The 20,425-nt window shown below is 37.9% G+C and overlaps 1 protein-coding gene and 1 pseudogene across 12 annotated transcripts in view; both read left to right on the top strand.

Moving 5' to 3' along the window:
• LOC129656412 (bile acid receptor-like) overlaps window positions 1–16,966 on the top strand; it is a 43,504-nt pseudogene extending 26,538 nt beyond the window's left edge.
• Window positions 16,857–20,425, top strand: part of SYCP1 (synaptonemal complex protein 1) — a 152,039-nt gene continuing 148,470 nt past the window's right edge. For 6 of the 12 annotated variants that reach the window (XM_055584641.1, XM_055584645.1, XM_055584643.1 and 3 more), the window contains exons 1-5: window positions 17,698–17,837; window positions 18,106–18,242; window positions 19,422–19,506; window positions 19,687–19,730; window positions 19,902–19,958. In XM_055584641.1, the coding sequence (XP_055440616.1) occupies window positions 17,813–17,837; window positions 18,106–18,242; window positions 19,422–19,506; window positions 19,687–19,730; window positions 19,902–19,958 (348 nt within the window). In that variant the 5' untranslated portion in view covers window positions 17,698–17,812. The other 6 variants (XM_055584635.1, XM_055584637.1, XM_055584636.1 and 3 more) reach the window with 6 other exon arrangements.

Genomic DNA, 20,425 nt, shown 5'->3' with positions numbered 1-20,425 from the left:
AAGCCCAATGAGAAGCCTGTGCAGTGCAACTAGAGCGTAGCCCTCTCTTGCTGCAACTAGAAAAAGGCCCATGCAGCAATGAAGACCCAACACAGCCAAAAAATAGAAAATAAACAAGTAAATAAATAAAATAAAAAAAGAAAGTGCAATTATTTGGGGGCATCACTTTTGCGTCACCTGTTCCATTCAGTACTTCCTCTTCTGTACTCAGTCACTCAGTCATGGACTGTAGCCTGCCAGGCTCCTCTGTCCATGGAATTCTCCAGGTAAGAATACTGGAGTGGGATGTCATTTCCTTCTCCAGGGGACTGCTACTATGCTATCAGAGTGGGAGATTCAAGTACTTTTAAAGAAACCTCAGTTCAGTTCAGTTCAGTCGCTCAGTCGTGTCCTATTTTTTGTGACCCCATGAATAGCAGCACGCCAGTCCTCCCTGTCCATCACCAACTCCCAGTGTTGACTCAAAGTCATATGCATCGAGTCGGTGATGCCATCCAGCCATCTCATCCTCTGTTGTCCCATTCTCCTCCTGCCCCCAATCCCTCCCAGCATCAGGGTCTTTTTAAATGAGTCAACTCTTCCAATGAGGTGGCCAAAGTATTAGAGTTTCAGCCTCAGCATCAGTCCTTCCAATGAACACCCAGGACTGATCTCCTTCAGAATGGACTGGTTGGATCTCCTTGCAGTCCAAGGGACTCTCAAGAGTCTTCTCCAATACCACAGTTCAAAAGCATCAATTCTTTGGCGCTCAGCTTTCTTCACAGTCCAACTCTCACATCCATACATGACCACTGGAAAAACCATAGCCTTGACTAGATGGACCTTTGTTGGCAAAGTAATATTTCTGCTTTTTAATATGCTGTCTAGGTTTGTCATAACTTTCCTTCCAAAGGGTAAGTGTCTTTTAATTTCATGGCTGCAATCATCATCTGCAGTGATTTTTTAGCCCCCCAAAAGGAACCTAGAGCCTATTAAATATTACAGAAGACAAATTCTAGAGATATTACTATTTTAAGCATTTTCATGAAAGTAGAAACCTTAGCAATGACACTATCATATAAGAACTAAATCTAAGTAAAACAAATTTCAACATAATCTCAGAAGCTACCTCAGAAGTTTATCATGTATGTATTTTGGTATGATTTAAAACCCATTTTCTTCTTTTTTGGTTCTTTTAAAAGGTGAAAACAGTCTTTACCTTCTAATAGATAGGATAAACCTATAAAAATCTATAAAACCTATAAAATATCATGGACTCTAGAGTGACCTTTATTTTCTTTCAATAATTTCCAGTTTCTTTAACTGTGATTTCCTGTGTAAGTCTATTCAAAGATGCATTGTTTTTGGAGTTCCTTCCTAGGAAATAACAAAAATAGCTTTTTCCATAAGGGATAGTCTTAAATTTTGAATAATTTTTTCTTATAACAGCTTATGATTTTTAGTCTTTACTATTAAAAATAAAACACTTGTCTTTTCAATAATAAAAAATTATTTTCATTAGTCAAATAGAACCAAAATTAATATTTTAATGTTTAGCGTATCATAGTACTATGAAAAATATTAACAAAGGACTTAGAAGATTAAATAAAGTGCTATGAAAGCCATTCTTTTCCTACTCTTTAATTTTCTTCATGAAAGAATGTACTTTTTCTTTCTAAGTCATCTAAATTTAAAATACTGAGATCTACTGAAACTGTTAGAATAATAATAATAGGACTCAGTTACTAAGTCAAGAACTGTGCTGGATTTTAAACACACTAATTAAACTCTCCAAAAACTTTGCTAGGCATATTTCACTATTTCTCAATGAAGAAATTAAGGTTCAGAGAGGTGTAAAAATGAACCATATGTATGGGTCAGTGTATGAAGTCTAACTCTAAAGCTTGGTACCTTTACAAGAGCTATAATGATTATTACCAAGATTTAAATTATTTTAAAGAGCTGAGCAATAAGAAATTTTAAGAATTAAATAATTTGATACATGGAGATATTAAAAATCAATATTCTTCCAGTTAAAGAGTAAATATAAATGTCTCATGTATAATGTATGCTAAATTCTTTAATTTTCAAAACCAGTATTATACTTCTATCAAATCATACTGATTTGATAATCATACTTTCAAAAAGTCTACAAAATTTTTGTTTCCTTTACTATGTTAGCATTTACTAGTGAAAAAATGAAAATTGGTCAGAGAATGGCCAGTTTTTATGTCACTGCATCTAATGGGTATTCTCTGGCTGAATCAGTGGAGCACTATGGTATGTGACAAAAAACTACGGTATGATAGTTAATAAAACATTTTTTGTGGGAATTATGGTTAACCAGAGGTTTTTTTTTAAAATTAATTTATTTATTTTACTTTACAATATTGTATTGGTTTTGTCATACATTGACTTGAATCCACCATGAGTGTACACGTGTTCCCCATCCCGAACCCCCCTGCCACTTCCTTCCCCATCCCATCCATCTGGGTCATCCCAGTGCACCAGCCCTGAGCACCCTGTATCATGCATCAAACCTGGACTGGCAATTCGTTTCACATGTGATATTTTACATGTTTCAATGCCATTCTCCCATATCATCCCACCCTCAATCTCTCCCACAGAGTCCAAGAGACTGTTCAGTACATCTGTGTCTCTTTTGCTGTCTCGCATACAGGGTTATCGTTAACTTCTTTCTAAATTCCATATATTTGTGTTAGTATACTGTATTGGTGTTTTTCTTTCTGGCTTACCTCACTCTGTATAATAGGCTCCAGTTTCATCCACCTCATTAGAACTGATTCAAATGTATTATTTTTAATGACTGAGTAATATTCCGTTTCCTCGGCAGGAGGAGCCGAGAGGAGCTACCCGGTGTCTGAGGTCAGGAGGGGCGGTGGCCGTGAGTGCCAGGCTGTGACGGCACAGGGCAGCCGAGAGGAGTTACCCCACGTCCGAGGTCAGGGGCGGTGGCCAAGAGGAGCAACCCCACATCCAAGAAGCAGTGGCTGCGTGGGTGCAGGAGGGCCGAGAGGAGCTACTCCACGTTCAAGGTCAGGAGGGGCGGCGGTGAGGAGATACCCGTCGTCCAAGGTAAGGAGCAGTGGCTATGCTTTGCTGGAGCAGCTGTGAAGAGATACTCCACGTCCAAGGTAAGAGAAACCCAAGTAAGACGGTAGGTGTTGCAAGAGGGCATCAGAGGGCAGACACACTGAAAACATAATCACAGAAAACTAGTCAATGTAATCAGACTAGGACCACAGCCTTGTCTAACTCAATGAAACTAAGCCATGCCCGTGAGGCAACCCAAGATCGGCAGGTCATGGTGGAGAGGTCTGACAGAATGTGGTCCACTGGAGAAGGGAATGGCAAACCACTTCAGTATTCTTGCCTTGAGAACCCCATGAACAGTATGAAAAGGCAAAATGATAGGATACTGAAAAAGGAACCCCGTAGGTCAGTAGGTGCCCAATATGCTACTGGAGATCAGTGGAGAAATAACTCCAGAAAGAATGAAGGGATGGAGTCAAAGCAAAAACAATACCCATTTGTGGATGTGACTGGTGATAGAAGCAAGGTCCGATGCTGTAAAGAGCAATATTGCATAGGAACCTGGAATGTTAGGTCCATGAATCAAGGCAAATTCAGTTCAGTTCAGTTCAGTCACTCAGTCATGTCCGACTCTTTGCGACCCCATGAATCGCAGCACGCCAGGTTCCCTGTCCATCACCAACTCCCGGAGTTCACTCAGACTCACATCCATCAAGTCAGTGATGCCATCCAGCCATCTCATCCTCTGTCGTCCCCTTCTCCTCCTGCCCCCAATCCCTCCCAGCATCAGAGTCTTTTCCAATGAGTCAGCTCTTAGCATGAAGTGGCCAAAGTATTGGAAGTGGTCAAACAGGAGATGGCAAGAGTGAGTGTCGACATTTTAGGAATCAGCGAACTTAAATGGACTGGAAAGGGTGAATTTAACTTAGATGACCATTATATCTACTACTGAGGGCAGGAATCCCTTAAAAGAAATGGAGTAGCCATCATAGTCAACAAAAGAGTCTGTAATGCAGTACTTGGATGCAATCTCAAAAACGACAGAATGACCTCTGTTCGTTTCCAAGGCAAACCATTCAATATCACAGTAATCCAAGTCTATGCCCCAACCAGTAACGCTGAAGAAGCTGAAGTTGAACGGTTCTATGAAGACCTACGGGACCTTTTAGAACTAACACGCCCAAAAGATGTCCTTTTCATTATAGGGGACTGGAATGCAAAAGTAGGAAGTCAAGAAACATCTGGAGTAACAGGCAAATTTGGCCTTGGAATATGGAATGAAGCAGGGCAAAGACTAATAGAGTTTTGCTGAGAAAATGCACTGGTCATAGCAAACACCCTCTTCCAACAACACAAGAGAAGACTCTACACATGGACATCACCAGATGGTCAACACCGAAATCAGATTGATTCTATTCTTTGCAGCCAAAGATGGAGAAGCTCTATACAGTCAACAAAAACAAGACTAGGAGCTGACTGTGGCTCAGATCATGAACTCCTTATTGCCAAATTCAGACTTAAATTGAAGAAAGTAGGGAAAACCACTAGACCATTCAGGTATGACCTAAATCAAATCCCTTATGATTATACAGTGAAAGTGGAAATAGATTTAAGGGACTAGATCTGATAGATAGAGTGCCTGATGAACTATGGACGGAGGTTCGTGACTTTGTACAGGAGACAGGGATCAAGACCATCCCCATGGAAAAGAAATGCAAAAAAGCAAAATGGCTGTCTGGGAAGGCCTTACAAATAGCTGTGAGTGAAAAGCAAAGGAGAAAAGGAAAGATATAAGCATCTGAATGCAGAGTTCCAAAGAATAGCAAGAAGAGATAAGAAAGCCTTCCTCAGCAATCAATGCAAAGAAATAGAGGAAAACAACAGAATGGGAAAGACTAGAGATCTCTTCAAGAAAATTAGAGATACCAAGGGAACATTTCATGCAAAGATGGGCTCAATAAAGGACAGAAATGGTATGGACCTAACAGAAGCAGAAGATATTAAGAAGAGATGGCAAGAATACACAGAAGAACTGTACAAAAAAGATCTTCATGACCCAGATAATCACGATGGTGTGATCACTGACCTAGAGCCAGACATCCTGGAATGTGAAGTCAAGTGGGCCTTAGAAAGCATCACTACGAACAAAGCTAGTGGAGGTGATGGAATTCCAGTTGAGCTATTTCAAATCCTGAAAGATGATGCTGTGAAAGTGCTGCACTCAATATGCCAGCAAATTTGGAAAACTCAGCAGTGGCCACAGGACTGGAAAAGGTCAGTTTTCATTCCAATCTCAAAGAAAGCCAATGCCAAAGAGTGCTCAAACTACCACACAATTGCACTCATCTCACACGCTAGTAAAGTAATGCTCAAAATTCTCCAAGCCAGGCTTCAGCAATATGTGAACCATGAACTTCCTGATGTTCAAGCTGGTTTTAGAAAAGGCAGAGGAACTCGAGATCAAATTGCCAACATCCACTGGATCATGGAAAAAGCAAGAGAGTTCGAGAAAAACATCTATTTCTGCTTTATTGACTATGCCAAAGCCTTTGACTGTGTGGATCACAATAAATTGTGGGAAATTCTGAAAGAGATGGGAATACCAGACCACCTGATCTGCCTCTTGAGAAATCTGTATGCAGGTCAGGAAGCAACAGTTAGAACTGGACATGGAACAACAGACTGGTTCCAAATAGGAAAAGGAGTATGTCAAGGCTGTATATTATCACCCTGCTTATTTAACTTCTATGCAGAGTACATCATGAGAAATGCTGGACTGGAAGAAACACAAGCTGGAATCAAGATTGCCGGGAGAAATATCAATCACCTCAGATATGCAGATGACACCACCCTTATGGCAGACAGTGAAGAGGAACTCAAAAGCCTCTTGATGAAAGTGAAAGTGGAGAGTGAAAAAGTTGGCTTAAAGCTCAACATTCAGAAAACGAAGATTATGGCATCTGGTCCCATCACTTCATGGGAAATAGATGGAGAAACAGTGGAAATGATGTCAGACTTTATTTTTCTGGGCTCCAAAATCCCTGCAGATGGTGACTGCAGCCATGAAATTAAAAGACGCTTACTCCTTGGAAGGAAAGTTATGACCAACCTAGATAGCATATTCAAAAGCAGAGACATTACTTTGCCAACAAAGGTCCGTCTAGTCAAGGCTATGGTTTTTCCTATGGTCATGTATGGATGTGAGAGTTGGACTGTGAAGAAGGCTGAGCGCTGAAGAATTGATGCTTTTGAACTGTGGTGTTGGAGAAGACTCTTGAGAGTCCCTTGGACTGCAAGGAGATCCAACCAGTCCATTCTGAAGGAGATCAGCCCTGGAATTTCTTTGGAGGGAATGATGCTGAGGCTGAAACTCCAGTACTTTGGCCACCTCATGCGGAGAGTTGACTCATTGGAAAAGACTCTGATGCTGGGAGGGATTGGGGGCAGGAGGAGAAGGGGACGACAGAGGATGAGATGGCTGGATGGCATCACTGACTCCATGGACATGTATCTGAGTGAACTCCGGGAGTTGGTGATGGACAGGGAGGCCTGCCGTGCTGCGATTCATGGGGTCGTGAAGAGTTGGACACGACTGAGCGACTGAACTGAACTGAATTAACAATTAAATATAAACTTCAAATATTTATGTGACAGAAAGTTTCCATGTTCCTAGGTGAATCTGATGTTAGAATTCAAAAATGTCTTCTAAAAAGTTCTGAATGTTAACTATTACATTTTCTCATGTGGCTGGTATAATTCTTGAATTAGGAGGAAATTTCAATTAAATGACTTCTAAGATTCTATCTAAGTCTAATTTTTAGGAATGCTTTTCTTGAAAACAAATAGGAGATCGGCAAGTGAAGATTATCACTGACAATGGCATTTTCAAAGAGTAAAATAGTCTTTGATGAAGTTTTGAAGCATTCTATATTTTTTATTCACAAATGCAATATTGGCACAAAACCTAGAAATGATTAGATCAATACTGCACTGGCAACCCACTCCAGTACTCTCGCCTGGAAAATCCCATGGAGGGAGGAGCCTGGTAGGCTGCAGTCCATGGGGTCGCTAAGAGTCAGACACGACTGAGCAACTTCACTTTCACTCTTCACTTTCATGCATTGGAGAAAGAAATGGCAACCCACTCCATTGTTCTTGCCTGGAGAATCCCAGAGACGGCGGAGCCTGGTGGGCTGCCATCTATGGGGTTGCACAGAGTCGGACAGGACTGAAACGACTTAACAGCAGCAGCAGTAGCAGCAGTAAACGTCTTCTGCTGCTGCTGCTGCTAAGTCGCTTCAGTCGTGTCCGACTCTGTGCGACCCCATAGATGGCAGCCCACTAGGCTCCTCTGTCCCTGGGATTCTCCAGGCAAGAATACTGGAGTGGGTTGCCGTTTCCTTCTCCAATGCATGAAAGTGAAGACTGAAAGTGAAATCGCTCAGTCGTGCCCGACTCTTAGCCACCCCATGGACTGCAGCCTACCAGGCTCCTCCGTCCATGGGATTTAACAGGCGAGAGTACTGGAGTGGGGTGCCGTTGCCTTCTCCGAGTAAACGTCTTAGTTCAAGATAAAGTCTTATTGTTGGAATCGTACACTCACTTCCTGTAAAGAATAGCCAAACAAAGACCAAGGGAAAAGAGGTACTAGCTTTATGAATAGAAGAATAGCTGGGCCAGTATTTGCTTCATCTTAAAATGCAGGGCCTTGCTATCAAAACTGGGACTTCTCTGGTGGCTCAGTGGGAAGGAATCCGCCTTCTAATGCAGGATATGTGGGTTCTCTTGGGTAGGGAAGACTCCTGGAGAAAGAAACGGCAGCCCACTTCAGTGTTCTTGCCTGGAAAACCCCAAAGACAGAGGAGTGTGGTGGACTACAAGTCCACGAAGATTGAACAACAACAGCTGTTAAAGCTAAACTGAAGAATGAGGCACAGTTCTGGAAACCTAAGCTGGGCTTTCTAGTCCCTTTGCTGAATCTAAGTCATGAAACTCCCACTCTCAAGTGTGTCTGCAGAAAGAATATGGCAGGCTACTAAGAGGGATATTGACTAGTCTTATCAACTTTACTGCTAAGGCAATGGCAACCCACTCCAGTATTCTTGCCTGGAAAATCCCATGGACAGAGGAGCCTGGTAGGCTGCAGTCCATGGGGTTGCAAAGAGTCGAAGAGTTGGACACGACTGGAGCAACTTCACTTTCACTTTTCACTTTCATGCATTGGAGAAGGAAATGGCAACCCACTCCAGTGTTCTTGCCTGGAGAATCCCAGGGACGGGGGAGCCTGGTGGGCTGCCGTCTATGGGGTCTCACAGAGTCGGACACGACTGAAGTAACTTAGCAGCTTAGCAGCAACAGCAGGGATTATTACATAGGAATGGGAAATAAAAGAGGAAGTGGAAAGAGATTGCTATGCATTATTTAGGAAAATGTAGAATCTCCGCCCACTCCTTGACACACACACACACACACACACACACGCACACACACACAAAACTCCTCATTCAACATCTTGGACTAGATAAGTTAGCAGCATTATCTCATCTGGAGAAGTGCTAAAAAAGTAAAGAAGGATAAGTTTGGAAGAGTATCTCTTCTTTTTCGAGTTGAGGTAGCAATGCAAGGAGAGGAAAAGAGAGGCTTTTCTTATAGTTTTATTTTACGTGAGCATACATTCCTTCTAGGCAACCTTGAGTGATGTGTCACAGAATCATGATATTCTCTAAGATACAGTTTTTAAAATGCTTTTATATGATATAACCATAAAAAATAGGGAATTGGTTTAATGTGTTTGGGTTATTTAGCTTAATTTCCAGATAGATTATTGACAGGAATAAACATGGAATAAAATATATCAAACAGGAGATGATTAAAACAATTATCCTGATAAACGTATATTAAACTAAACTTTTCTATTGAGGGGAAAAACATTTTATTGAAACAATTTAGTTAACTTAATTACTTTATGATAAAGATTAAAAACAAGTAACTAAAAAATACCTTATAGTAAAATTTTTAAAACTCTTGTTTTGTTACTAGGGTTTTTTTCCATGTAACATCAGCAGGAATAAAGTATACAGTTGCAAGAATGGTGGTCATCGTGAAATGGACATATACATGCAGACAAAATGTCAAGAGTGCAGACTAAAAAGTGTAAGGCAGTAAGAATGTAAGGAGAATGTAAGTACCATTGTGTACTTTCTTTTTTTTTTTGAGAAGGGTTTTAGTTTTTATTACCTTACTGGGAACTTATACTCTTCAAGTTATTTTGAGCATATTTGAACATAATATATTTGTCTAGATTTAAGCGGGGGATCCCTGGTTTGGGAAGATCCCCTGGAGAAGGGAAAGGCTACCCATTCCAGTATTTTGGCCTGGAGAATTCCATGGACTGTATAGTTCATGGGGTTGCAAAGAGTCTGATACGACTGAGCAACTTTCACTTTCAAGCTATTTCTCTAGCAACTGCTAAATTAGAACAACCAGTTACCAATCTTGGTAATTATTTATATAAACTCTGTTCTATGCTCTATTTGTCTAACTTTGGCAGTAATCATATTTTCTTCCTAATTGGAAACCCTTGAGTTTTTATTTTAGTTAACCTAAAGTTATATAATTCATCTAGAAAAAGCAGAATTTTAAATTAATAGTTTCTCTTCAATTGACATTCTGTTGCTTCCAAGGTATCATGAGGAAATTTCTCTAACATAAAAAGGCCTAAATTTATAATTTTGAGATGTAAAATTAATTTTAATTTATGTCTAGGATGACTGTAGTTTTAAGTAGACAAGTTGTTGTGGAAATAAAAGAAGTAATGCAAACAGTAAGTTTAACTGCTGTTCTATATGCTTACCAAAAAATAAAGGTTCTTTTTGAAAAGACTGGTTTGTGATCACATGTGTTACAATGTAAGACAATTTTCATCAATCTTATGATGATATTTGATGTACCTAAAACATTTCATCATGTGAATTTTGTAATATCACAGGTTTGCTCACAGAAATCCAATGCAAATCAAATGGACTTCGAAAGAACTTTAAGCAGAAGAATAGCTTCGGCTCTAACATCAAAACAGAAGAGAAAGGGGTAAACAACAAGCTTGTATCATCCACCACTAGATCTGGAAAAGTGGCAAGACTCATAAAATGTCTTGTTTCTTTAATGACGATATCTTGTTTGATAAGTATGTGTTATAGTTTTCCCCCATATTTTCTTACAGATTCAGGAGCACATGGAACTAACTCAAGAGGAACATCAGCTCATTAACACATTGTGGCTGCTCATCAAAAATATACAATTCTTTTAGAAGCAACAGAAAGATTTGTATGTGTTCATTAATGGCAAGAAATAATTTGTAATTAATTATGTTAGAAAATAACAGCATAATCATAAAAGTTTAAAATTTAAAGTTATTTGAAAGAAAGAAACTATAAATTGTATTTCTTTTTTTGTTGGTTAGCTGCAGGGATATGGAAATCCTGAACTGATCTTTCTGCGACTCTCATAGATAGTCTTACATATACAGAGCTTAGTGGATTTCACCAAGGGACTTCCAGGTATCACACTGCCTTTGGAAAAAATTAAAGTAATTTAATATGTAATTTTTTAAAAGTTCCTTGTTTTAAAAGAAGGTGACATTTTAAGAAGACAAAACCTTCTAGTTTTCTACCAAAACTGCCTCTAAATTCAAAAACATATTGACTTTGTTTGCTTTAATCAATCAGGTGGATGAAAATATAAATATTTAAAAATATTATTCAAGTGACTTCAAAGACTTAGAGTTAAGACAAACTGTGATTGGTTGTATGTTTTATTTTATTTTTGGAAATAAACTGTTTTGGTTTTTAGATAAACAAAATTCCTTGTACCATACAAAAAAAAAAAAAATCAAGCAACTGTCGGCCAAAATGTAGCTATCTATTTACATATACAGATAACTCTCTGCAAAAATAAATTCTTCAAGGCTAAACCAACTATGTTTAATTTGTGTATGCCATTGGAACTTATTATCTGGTTCTGATGAAAGTGCACTAAAATATTAAATGTGGAATCATGATTATTCTAAGGGGACAGTTAGGATTCATATCATAAATAATATAAAAATGTTAAATTCTATACTTGAAAATTACCTTTTCATTATCTATTTCAAACAATTATGTGATCTTTTCATTAAGGATTTGAAAATCTGACCAACGAGGATCAGACTGCATTACAGAAGGGATCAAACACTGAAGTGATATTCCTTCATGTGGCCCAGATTTACAGTCAAAAAGAATGTTTTTCATCAACTTCTGAAAATAAAAAGGGCCAACTAACTCAATCTTAATAGTTATTATTAAATTTAGCAACAAATTGTTTAACATTGAACTATTTTTTATTATATTTTAATTTTACTAGTTAATATACAAACAAGTATGTCAATAATAGCTGTTTGTAGTTTACCAATTCTTTGTTTTAGCTTTTGTACTTTTTAAAGAAAGTCATTTTTTTATAGCATCACAGAAAACACATTTTGAAGGGTCTTCTATATAGTTTTTATATAAAGTATGAACTATAATTCTAGATTCATGTTTCAGTAATAAAAATTATAAAGCTATTATTTGTTGGGAATGTTTCCTGTATAACAGATATTAGAGTTATTGAAATTACTATCTGCATAAAGATTTTTAAAAAGCAGACTTTATATTTTCCCCTTAACTATGTACTATGAGGGGCTTCCCTTGTGGCTCAGTTGGTAAAGAATCTGCCTGTAGTGCAGGAGCCTTGGTTCGAACCCTGGGTTGGGAAGATCACCTGGAGAAGGAAATGGCAACCCACTCCAGTATCCTTGCCTGGAAAATCTCATGGACACAGGAGTCTGATGGGCTGCAGTCCATGGGGTCTCAAAGAGTTGGGCATGACTGAGCAACTAATACTTACTTGCTGCTGCTAAGTCGCTTCAGTCGTGTCTGACTCTGTGCGACCCCATAGATGGCAGCTCAACAGGCTCCCCCGTCCCTGGGATTCTCCAGGCAAGAATACTGGAGTGGGTTGCCATTTCCTTCTCCAAAGCTTGAAAGTGAAAAGTGAAAGTGAAGTCGCTCAGTCGTGTCTGACTCATAGCAACCCCATGGACTGCAGCCCACCAGGCTCCTCCATCCATGGGATTTTCCAGGCAGGAGTACTGGAGTGGGGTGCCACTTACTTAGGTACAAAGAGTCAGGCACAACTGAGCGACTAACACTTACTTACTTAGATACTGCGACTAACACTTACTTACTTAGATACTATGAAGCTATTATATAATTTAGATCATTCAATGAATTATCACAATCAGAGTGGTAATAGAAATGCTATTTATCCCATGGAAACATTTTGCAATGAAGACTGTTCTTCTATTTGCTTACTGGTAATATCACATGTAATACAAATATTGTTTTGGATGTAAAAAGTTGGTCAGACCAAAAAATTGGTCAGAAAGTTGATTTCATTTTCTTTTTATACAGCTTTGAGAAAATGTGATAATGGCAATATGAGTCAGCACTATGTTTTGACGAAAATACATTTGATATTAATCTTTTTAGGTATTGCTGAAGAATTTATTATCACACCATATTGCTTCTGTAGAATAATGAGTGAGCTTAATATTGCTAATACTGAATATGCTCTGCTTGCAGCCACAACAGTGCTTTTTTTCAGGTAAAAATACATTTGGCAATAGAGTTTGGATTAAGTTTGGCAATGAAATCATGAAATTTGTGGTTATTATATTATTCATTGATTCCAAATGTACCAGTTTTAATCAACATTGACTTCTCTATAAGAGCATTCCTTTCAGCTTACAAACATGCTGTAATTTCTTGCATCTTAATAAAATGCCTTTTTGACTTTGAATCCCCTTTGAGCTATTCTCCTATTTCTGTTTTACATTATAGTCAAATTTAAAAAAATTAAGAACTGTTTATATGTCTGCCTCCATGTCTGTCTTCTCATTCACTTCTGAAACTAATACAGGTAGATTTTGTCCCCTCCACCATAACTTGTCAAAATCTTCAGTAATTTGACATTGTGAATTCCAGTGATCAGTTCTTAAGTCCTGATCTTCCTTAATCCATCAGCTACTTTTGACACAGCAGATCGCTTTCTCTTTCTTAGAACACTTATCTTCAATTGATCACTCCCTCCTTCTTGGCATGATTTTTTTCCACTTAATTTCCAGGACATTATAGTCTCTTGGTTTTCTCCTCAGTAGCTGCTCTTTCTGTCTTCTTTGTTAATTCCCCATCATCTTCCACACTGATAAATGTTAAAAATGTTCCAACACTTAGTTCTCTTCTATACCCACTTCCTTAGAAACTACATCCCGTCTCATGGTTTAAAATACCATCTAGGGGCTGACATCTCCCAAACTATATGCCAACTTGGACTGCTACCCTAAGCTCCATTACATAGCCTACTCAAGATTTCAATTTTGATGTTTAGAAGGGATATAAAATTTAACCCCCTCATGTGAACTCTTGATTGCTCCCCTGATCCTTCTGTATTCTTCCTTCATCTCTTCTAAATGGCATCTCAATTCTTTAAATTGTAGAAGTCAAAATTCTTGAAGTCATCCTTCACTTCTTTTTTACTCTTATATCCATATTAAATATGCAACAAATCTTGTTGATTCTAGCTTCAAAATAGATCTAGAACTCAACCACTTCTTACTGTCTCTGCCATCCTAATAAAACTACTAACTCACTTTCCTATTTCTGCCCTTGCCTCCTTAGGATCTATTCTTTATACAGTAGTCACAGTGATTCTTTGACAACATAAGCCCTATCATGTCATTCTTCTGCACATAATCCTTTAATGGATTTCTCTTTCATACAATTTACAGCCAAAGTTCTTTCTGATATTGCTTGCAACTATTCCTTTTGCTAACATCACCACAACCACATTACTTTTGATGCATATGTTCCCTGAAAATTTTAAGTAGGCTCCTTCCACAAGTTCTACTGTACTTGACAAATTTTCTGCTTGAAAACTCCTTTCTAGAGAGCTTCATGGCTCCCTCCTTCGCCATCCTGGATCTCTGCTAAGTGTCATATTAAATCTGATTACCCTTTAAAAAATAGCTGTTGTGCCTCTACCCTAAATTCTTATTCCCTACTCTTAATTTTTGTCATATATTTTTATTTTTAAAATGTGTATATGTCTCTATTCTCCCCTACTCCTCCTAGACCCAAAATACAAGCTCAATAAGGGCAGGAAACTTGGTCTATGCTCACTGCTGTATCTCCAGCACAATGACTAGATGAATGAATGCTGTCTAATCATTAAGAAATACGCTCAGTCATGTCCGACTCTTTGCGACCCCATGGACTGTAGCCTACCAAGCTTCTCAGTCCATGGGATTTTCTAGGCAAGAGTACTGGAGTGGGTTGCCATTTCCTTCTCCAGGGGATCTTCCCGACCCAGGGATCCAACATTGTAGGGAGACCCGGGTCTCCCACATTGTAGGCAGATGCTTTACCCTCTGAGCCACCAGGGAAGCCCCTCATAGAGTATTATGAAGCTCAAATAAGACATTGCATAGAAGGATGTTACCTAGCATAAAATCTGGCATATATGAAAGGTTCAGTGTGTATTTTCTATTTTTATTATTTTAAACTGTATTGTCTTAAATTAATTAATTATCTTCTGCCATTTTCCAGTATTCATTACCATATATATGATGATGTTTTTCAGATTGCCCATGCCTTAAAAATAAACAACATGTAGAAAATTTACAGGAACCAGTTTTACAAATTTTGTACAAATATTCAAAAATTTATCATCCAGAAGATCTACAGCATTTTGCTCATCTCATAGGGAGGCTCACTAAACTGAGAACACTGAACCACAACCACTCAAAAATACTTAGGATTTGGAAGACAAAGGACCCCAAATTGACTACTCTCGAGAAATGGAATTTGTATTCATGCTGCTGAAATTTTATAACGTTGTGGTTTGTCTTATACTTCTTAAATCTAGATTGTTTACTTTATCATCATAGGATGATTGATTTGAAAAACATGAACAGAATTGCTGTCACCAATATATTGCTATAAAATGGACATTGTCAAGGGCTCATCAAATTTTGTGGAACATAGGACCACCACTAGAGGGACATCTAGGATTCTTTTCAAGATTCGTGCCCAAGGAAGCAATGGTTACTGTGCCTGTATGTTCCCTTCCAAAGGGAGTAGTACTAAATACAGTTCTTACCTGAAGAAACTCTTTTTTTCATTTAGCAGAAAATCGAATGAAAATATATAGATTGCTTATAGATATAAAAAAGACTATCTAGTGGAAATAGTTGTAATCAGAATAAAAGCAGTTTGTGAACTTAAGGCTAGGTTGATGGCTAAACATCTTAAACCTATTACTGTTATAGCATTTTACAAATTATTAAAGAGGAACAAAGCTTTGTCCAATTCTTACTTTTTCTTAATGTCTTTAAAAAACAGATCTTTAAAAGTCCCAATTAAAAGTGTTCTCATGGAAAGATACTGAAAAATTAAAATGACAAAATATGTTAACATATGTTGGGAAATTAAGCACAATTTAATGCTCATTCTGGTAGACAATATTTTAACATTTTTGCTAACGCCTTTCGTAGAAAAAATTAAAGTTCTTAAAACCTGAAATCTTACATTTTAATCCTTATAAGAACTGGATTAACATTAAAACATTTCATGTGAAATACACAAAAATGAGAAATTATATGGAAACCCAATTGTTTAGAAAGACTGGACCTGAGTAAATAAAACTGAATTTAATACTAGGAATGACATTTTGGTTTTCAATAAGAAAAAAGACCATAGTTGAATATTTCATTGTTACAAAACTTAAAACAATTTGGAATATTGAATTTATACCTTTAACTTTTTAAATGTTAATTAAATGTGTCAGCTATTTCCCCCAGGGATTATCTTATGCATTTATTCTTGGTATCATTTCTTAAAGGGAGTATTTAGTCTTTTTTAGGGTACCTAGACTCTTTTTCATATAAAATGAAAATCTTTCACTTTTTTCCAGCTCAAAAATTATGTTTTTCCCAGCTCAAAAATGTAAGTTTTTGAAACTTACATTTTTAGTAAGTTTTCAGAAACTATTATGTCTGATAGGTTAAAGTTACACAAAACAAAATGAATTATTTAAAAATATTACTGAAGTCCTTTGGAAAAGCATCGATTATACTGTAGGACATGGAGAAAATTAGGACATATAGTCAGTATGTTGAAAACAGAATGTATTGTCTTACTGCTCAAACCTAGGTACCTAGCACCATATTTATTGCTTCTAGTAGCTCAAATCTGAAATGAGACAGTCATTTCAGACTTTTGCTGCTCACTTTAAAAAAGCCATCAAGTTCTATTAATTTTACTTTCTAATTATCTTTTACATTTGACACATTTTCATCTTTAATGGCTCTGTCATAGCTTAGATCCTCATACCTTACTCACCAGGCTATTAAAACTGTCTCCCTAATCCAGTCTCGTAAACCTAAACCATTTTTCATACTACGAATTTTCTTCTGAACTTGATCATGCCTCCGTTTCTGCTCAAAATCTCTCAAGATTCCCATCCATCAAGTCTAAAATCCAAAAGCCTTTGCAATGCCTTCACACCTGCTAAGTCTCATCATTTTCCCATTTGCGTCCTCACACACCTGTACTGCATTGCTTGGTTTCACTCTCTTGGACTCATCTCTCACAACTCGAGCGCCTTCAGCTCGAGCGCCTCACAACTTGAGCGCTACGGTCCTTCAGCTAGGAATCCCCCTTTCCGTATTCATTATCTAGCCATAGTTTTATTTCCCCTTTCTGTTTTCTATAGAAGCAGTAACAGTAGCACATCTGTGAAGGATTCTCCTGACTCCCAAGCCACTGTAAAGGCCATTTTCCCTTTCGAAGTGTCTCAATGACCCCTTGCAACCATTAGGTGATTACAGGGGCTATAATTATCTGTTTGTACTTGTTTCCTTCCTGTGACTGTGAGGTCTTGGAGGACAGAAATAGATTTTTCACTCTCAGTTCCAATCTATCATAGTGTAAATAAGTGTTAGTCACTCAACCGTGCCCGACTCTTTGCGACCTCATGGACTGCAGCCCATCAGGCTCCTCTGTCCATGAGATTTTCCAGGCAGGGATACTGGAGTGGGTTGCCATTTCCTTCTCCAGGGAATCTTCCCAACCCAGGGATCGAACCCCAGTCTCCTGCACTGCAGGCAGAGTCTTTACCGACTGAGCTATAATGGAAACCCTATTATAGCACCTAATCTATCACAGCACCTAATAGTTTTCTTCACATTCTTTAACAATAGCAGAAGCTTAAAGAATGTCAAATTCTAAGAATCCAGGTAAGAATTGTTACTGACGTAAAGGGAAATCTCGCGAGATGTAGGTCTTCGCGCTTGGCGGGCAGACGCTGCTGACCGTTATTTCGCGGTTAAATCGAGGTTCGCCCTGCCCCTCCCTCCTGGCCGCTGCGGTGGAGCTGTTTCCCGCCTTTTCCGAGGTTCGCAGGCAGAAGTTCTTGTTGGTTCTTTCTGCTGCCCTAATAAGACAGCAGGTGGTGGTTCGCGTGGGCACTGAGCCCGCGATTTCCCGCTAATTTCTTTTAAAGGTAGGGTCAGGCGTGCCGAGTTCCTTTCCTGAGGAGGAAACCTAGAGGTGGGCGACATTTTGATACTGCCGCTCCCTCACGCAGGGCAGCCTCCAACGCCTCTGTAGTCGTCTAAGCACCTAAGCTAGTTCGTCCCTGCGAGGTGATGCAATTTAACAGTGCTGGTAGAGGTAACGGGCTTCTTTTCAGGCTGTCCTGGTGATGATGCTAGTTTGAGTTTCTCGATTATGTACGGCGCCAGCACGGCCGTTGGTGGTAGGGGAATGGTGGGGACTTAGGGGATGTTCCCCCCCCCCGCCCCCGCCCCGGTAGTAAGGGACGCTGTAGACTTACGTGGTAGCAGAAGTTTCGCCTATTCCCTTATATATATACCCATTTATTACAGAACAAGTAGGGTATTAATAAAACAATGTGAAACACTTTCCCCTCCTTGAGCAGTAGATAATTACGCGACTGGAAGAGAGAAAATGGAAAAACAAAAGCCCTTTAAATTGTTTGTGCCACCAAGATTAAGTAGCAGTCAGGTATCTGCAGTGAAACCTCAGACTTCGGGAGGAGATTCTAATTTCTTCAAGGTAAATTTGCATATGAATTTTGATTTGACTATTCTTTAGGTAAAGGAAGCAAACTGAACTTTCCTACTGGTGATGTTTTATAATTTTTTTTTCTGTAAATATCGTCTCATTTAATATTGTTATTTAATCTCATTTAATCTTGCTATTCTCAGGTATATTGAATAGCATTGCTTTGAATTAATAATGAGCATACTTAATATGTTTAGGCATCATTCATTTAAAGAAGTAATCAGTGGTGCTTTAGAATTCTGCATGCATAATGGGACCTGCTTATTTTAATCCTCCTTTCTCACTTTCTTAAAATGATTTAAAGCAATTTATATACAATAGGATATAAATTAGAAGAATGTTAGAATCAAGGAAAATTAAGAAAATTTAGACAAATATATGGATATAGTGGTAAAAATTAGTGTGACTGAAGTTAAAATTTGATTCTGAGCTTCCTGGTTGACAGGATAAAAAGGGAAATTTGTACATGTAGATTCTTTTTGGAAAGGAGGAATTATATCAAGTTTCTCAGGCAAAATAGAGGTGTTTTTTTTGTTTGTTTGTTTAGTAATTAAATTTCTCAAGTGGAACTATAGGTTGGAGATGGGATGAAGCAATGAATATTTTAATTTTCTATGCTGTAGAAAAATTCTTATGTCTTTATAGCCAAGAGTATAATGCTAAAATGTTATTCAGTGAAGAAAATTCTCAATTCTACCAGGGGAAAGATATTAATAAAATTGAAGAAAACGAATATTCCAGGCTACTAATTAAATTTACTTATATTATTCCTGAGTACTTATAAAACATGTGTAATGTAATTTTAGTTAGCTTTCTCTTATAAGTGAAAATTAAAAAATTTTGCTCTGTTTACATACCAGGGTCATTTGATAGTTTTAACACAATGTACACGTTAAAGAGGGGGCTTCCCTGGTGGCTTAGAGGGTAAAGCGTCTGCCTGTAATGTGGGAGACCCGGGTTGGATCCCTGGGTCGGGAAGATCCCCTGGAGAAGGAAATGGAAACCCACTCCAGTATTCTTGCCTGGAAAATCCCATGGACATTAACATTAAATAATTTACAATTATAGTCACTTCTTTAAGGAGATGTATATGCAATTACATATTATTTACACTGCTAGTTATTGGAGTGATATGGTACAGTGTGTTTAAGAACTTCTTTGTGTTTCTAGGGTTTCAACAAATGTGTTGAAGATGATTTTGGTTTTCCATTTGCAATGACTAATGTCTCCAAAAATGGGGAAAACATTGATTCAGGTAGGAGAATAGAAAAGCAATGTATTACCTTTGTAGAAGCATTTTTAAAATATACTTTGCTAGATATCAAATATAACTATTATATTGATTGATATTAGCCTTGACATTAAAGCTGGATATAATACTTAGTATAAAAAATAAGATGTTGGCATTTAATTCTAGTTATCTTTTATCTTGCAGATCCTGCTTTACAAAAAGTTAACTTTTTGCCCATGCTTGAACAGGTCAGTTACGTATAGTGTATATGGATATAACCTGTTTAGGTATTGAATTGCTTACTTGAAAAAGAAAAAAAATTCTTTAGTTGTTGGATTACTAGTCTTCAGTATTTAATTGCTACTGTTTGGAAACATCAGAAATATATTCTCACAGGAAAAATTTATTCATTTTTTTAGACTGATAATTCTGACAGTTGTCATTACCAGGAGGGACTAAAAGACTCTGATTTTGAGGTCAGAAAATTTCCTATTCATATTTAATTTCTTATAACTGGAGTATCATTTATTATTACTTGTGTTTATCTTTCTTTTGAGGCTTCCAAAGAATTAATATTTAGTTATTGTTTTAAGTTACATTTTTTAAACCTTTTATCCCCTTCTTTTAAATTTGCTGAACAGTAGGCCTCTGTATTTTCCTGGATTATAAAAGCATCCATTCTTAAGAGGTAATTTAACTTTAAATCATAAAAATCAAGAATAGAAAATAACGGACGGTAAAGCTTCTGCCTGCAATGCAGGAGACCCGGGTTCGATTCCTGGGTCGGGAAGATCCCTGGAGAAGGAAATGGCAATCCACTCCAGCACTCTTGCCTGGAAAATCCCATGGATGGAGGAGCCTGATAGGCTACAGTCCATGGGGTCGCAAAGAGTCGTCGGACACGACTGAGCGACTTCACTTTCCACTATACAGAGTGAAGTAA

This window comes from Bubalus kerabau, chromosome 6 (assembly GCF_029407905.1).
Source record: "Bubalus kerabau isolate K-KA32 ecotype Philippines breed swamp buffalo chromosome 6, PCC_UOA_SB_1v2, whole genome shotgun sequence".
Lineage (NCBI taxonomy): Eukaryota > Metazoa > Chordata > Mammalia > Artiodactyla > Bovidae > Bubalus > Bubalus kerabau.
Note: the sequence above shows the minus strand (reverse complement) of the source record. Positions and strands in the feature narration are given on the sequence as shown.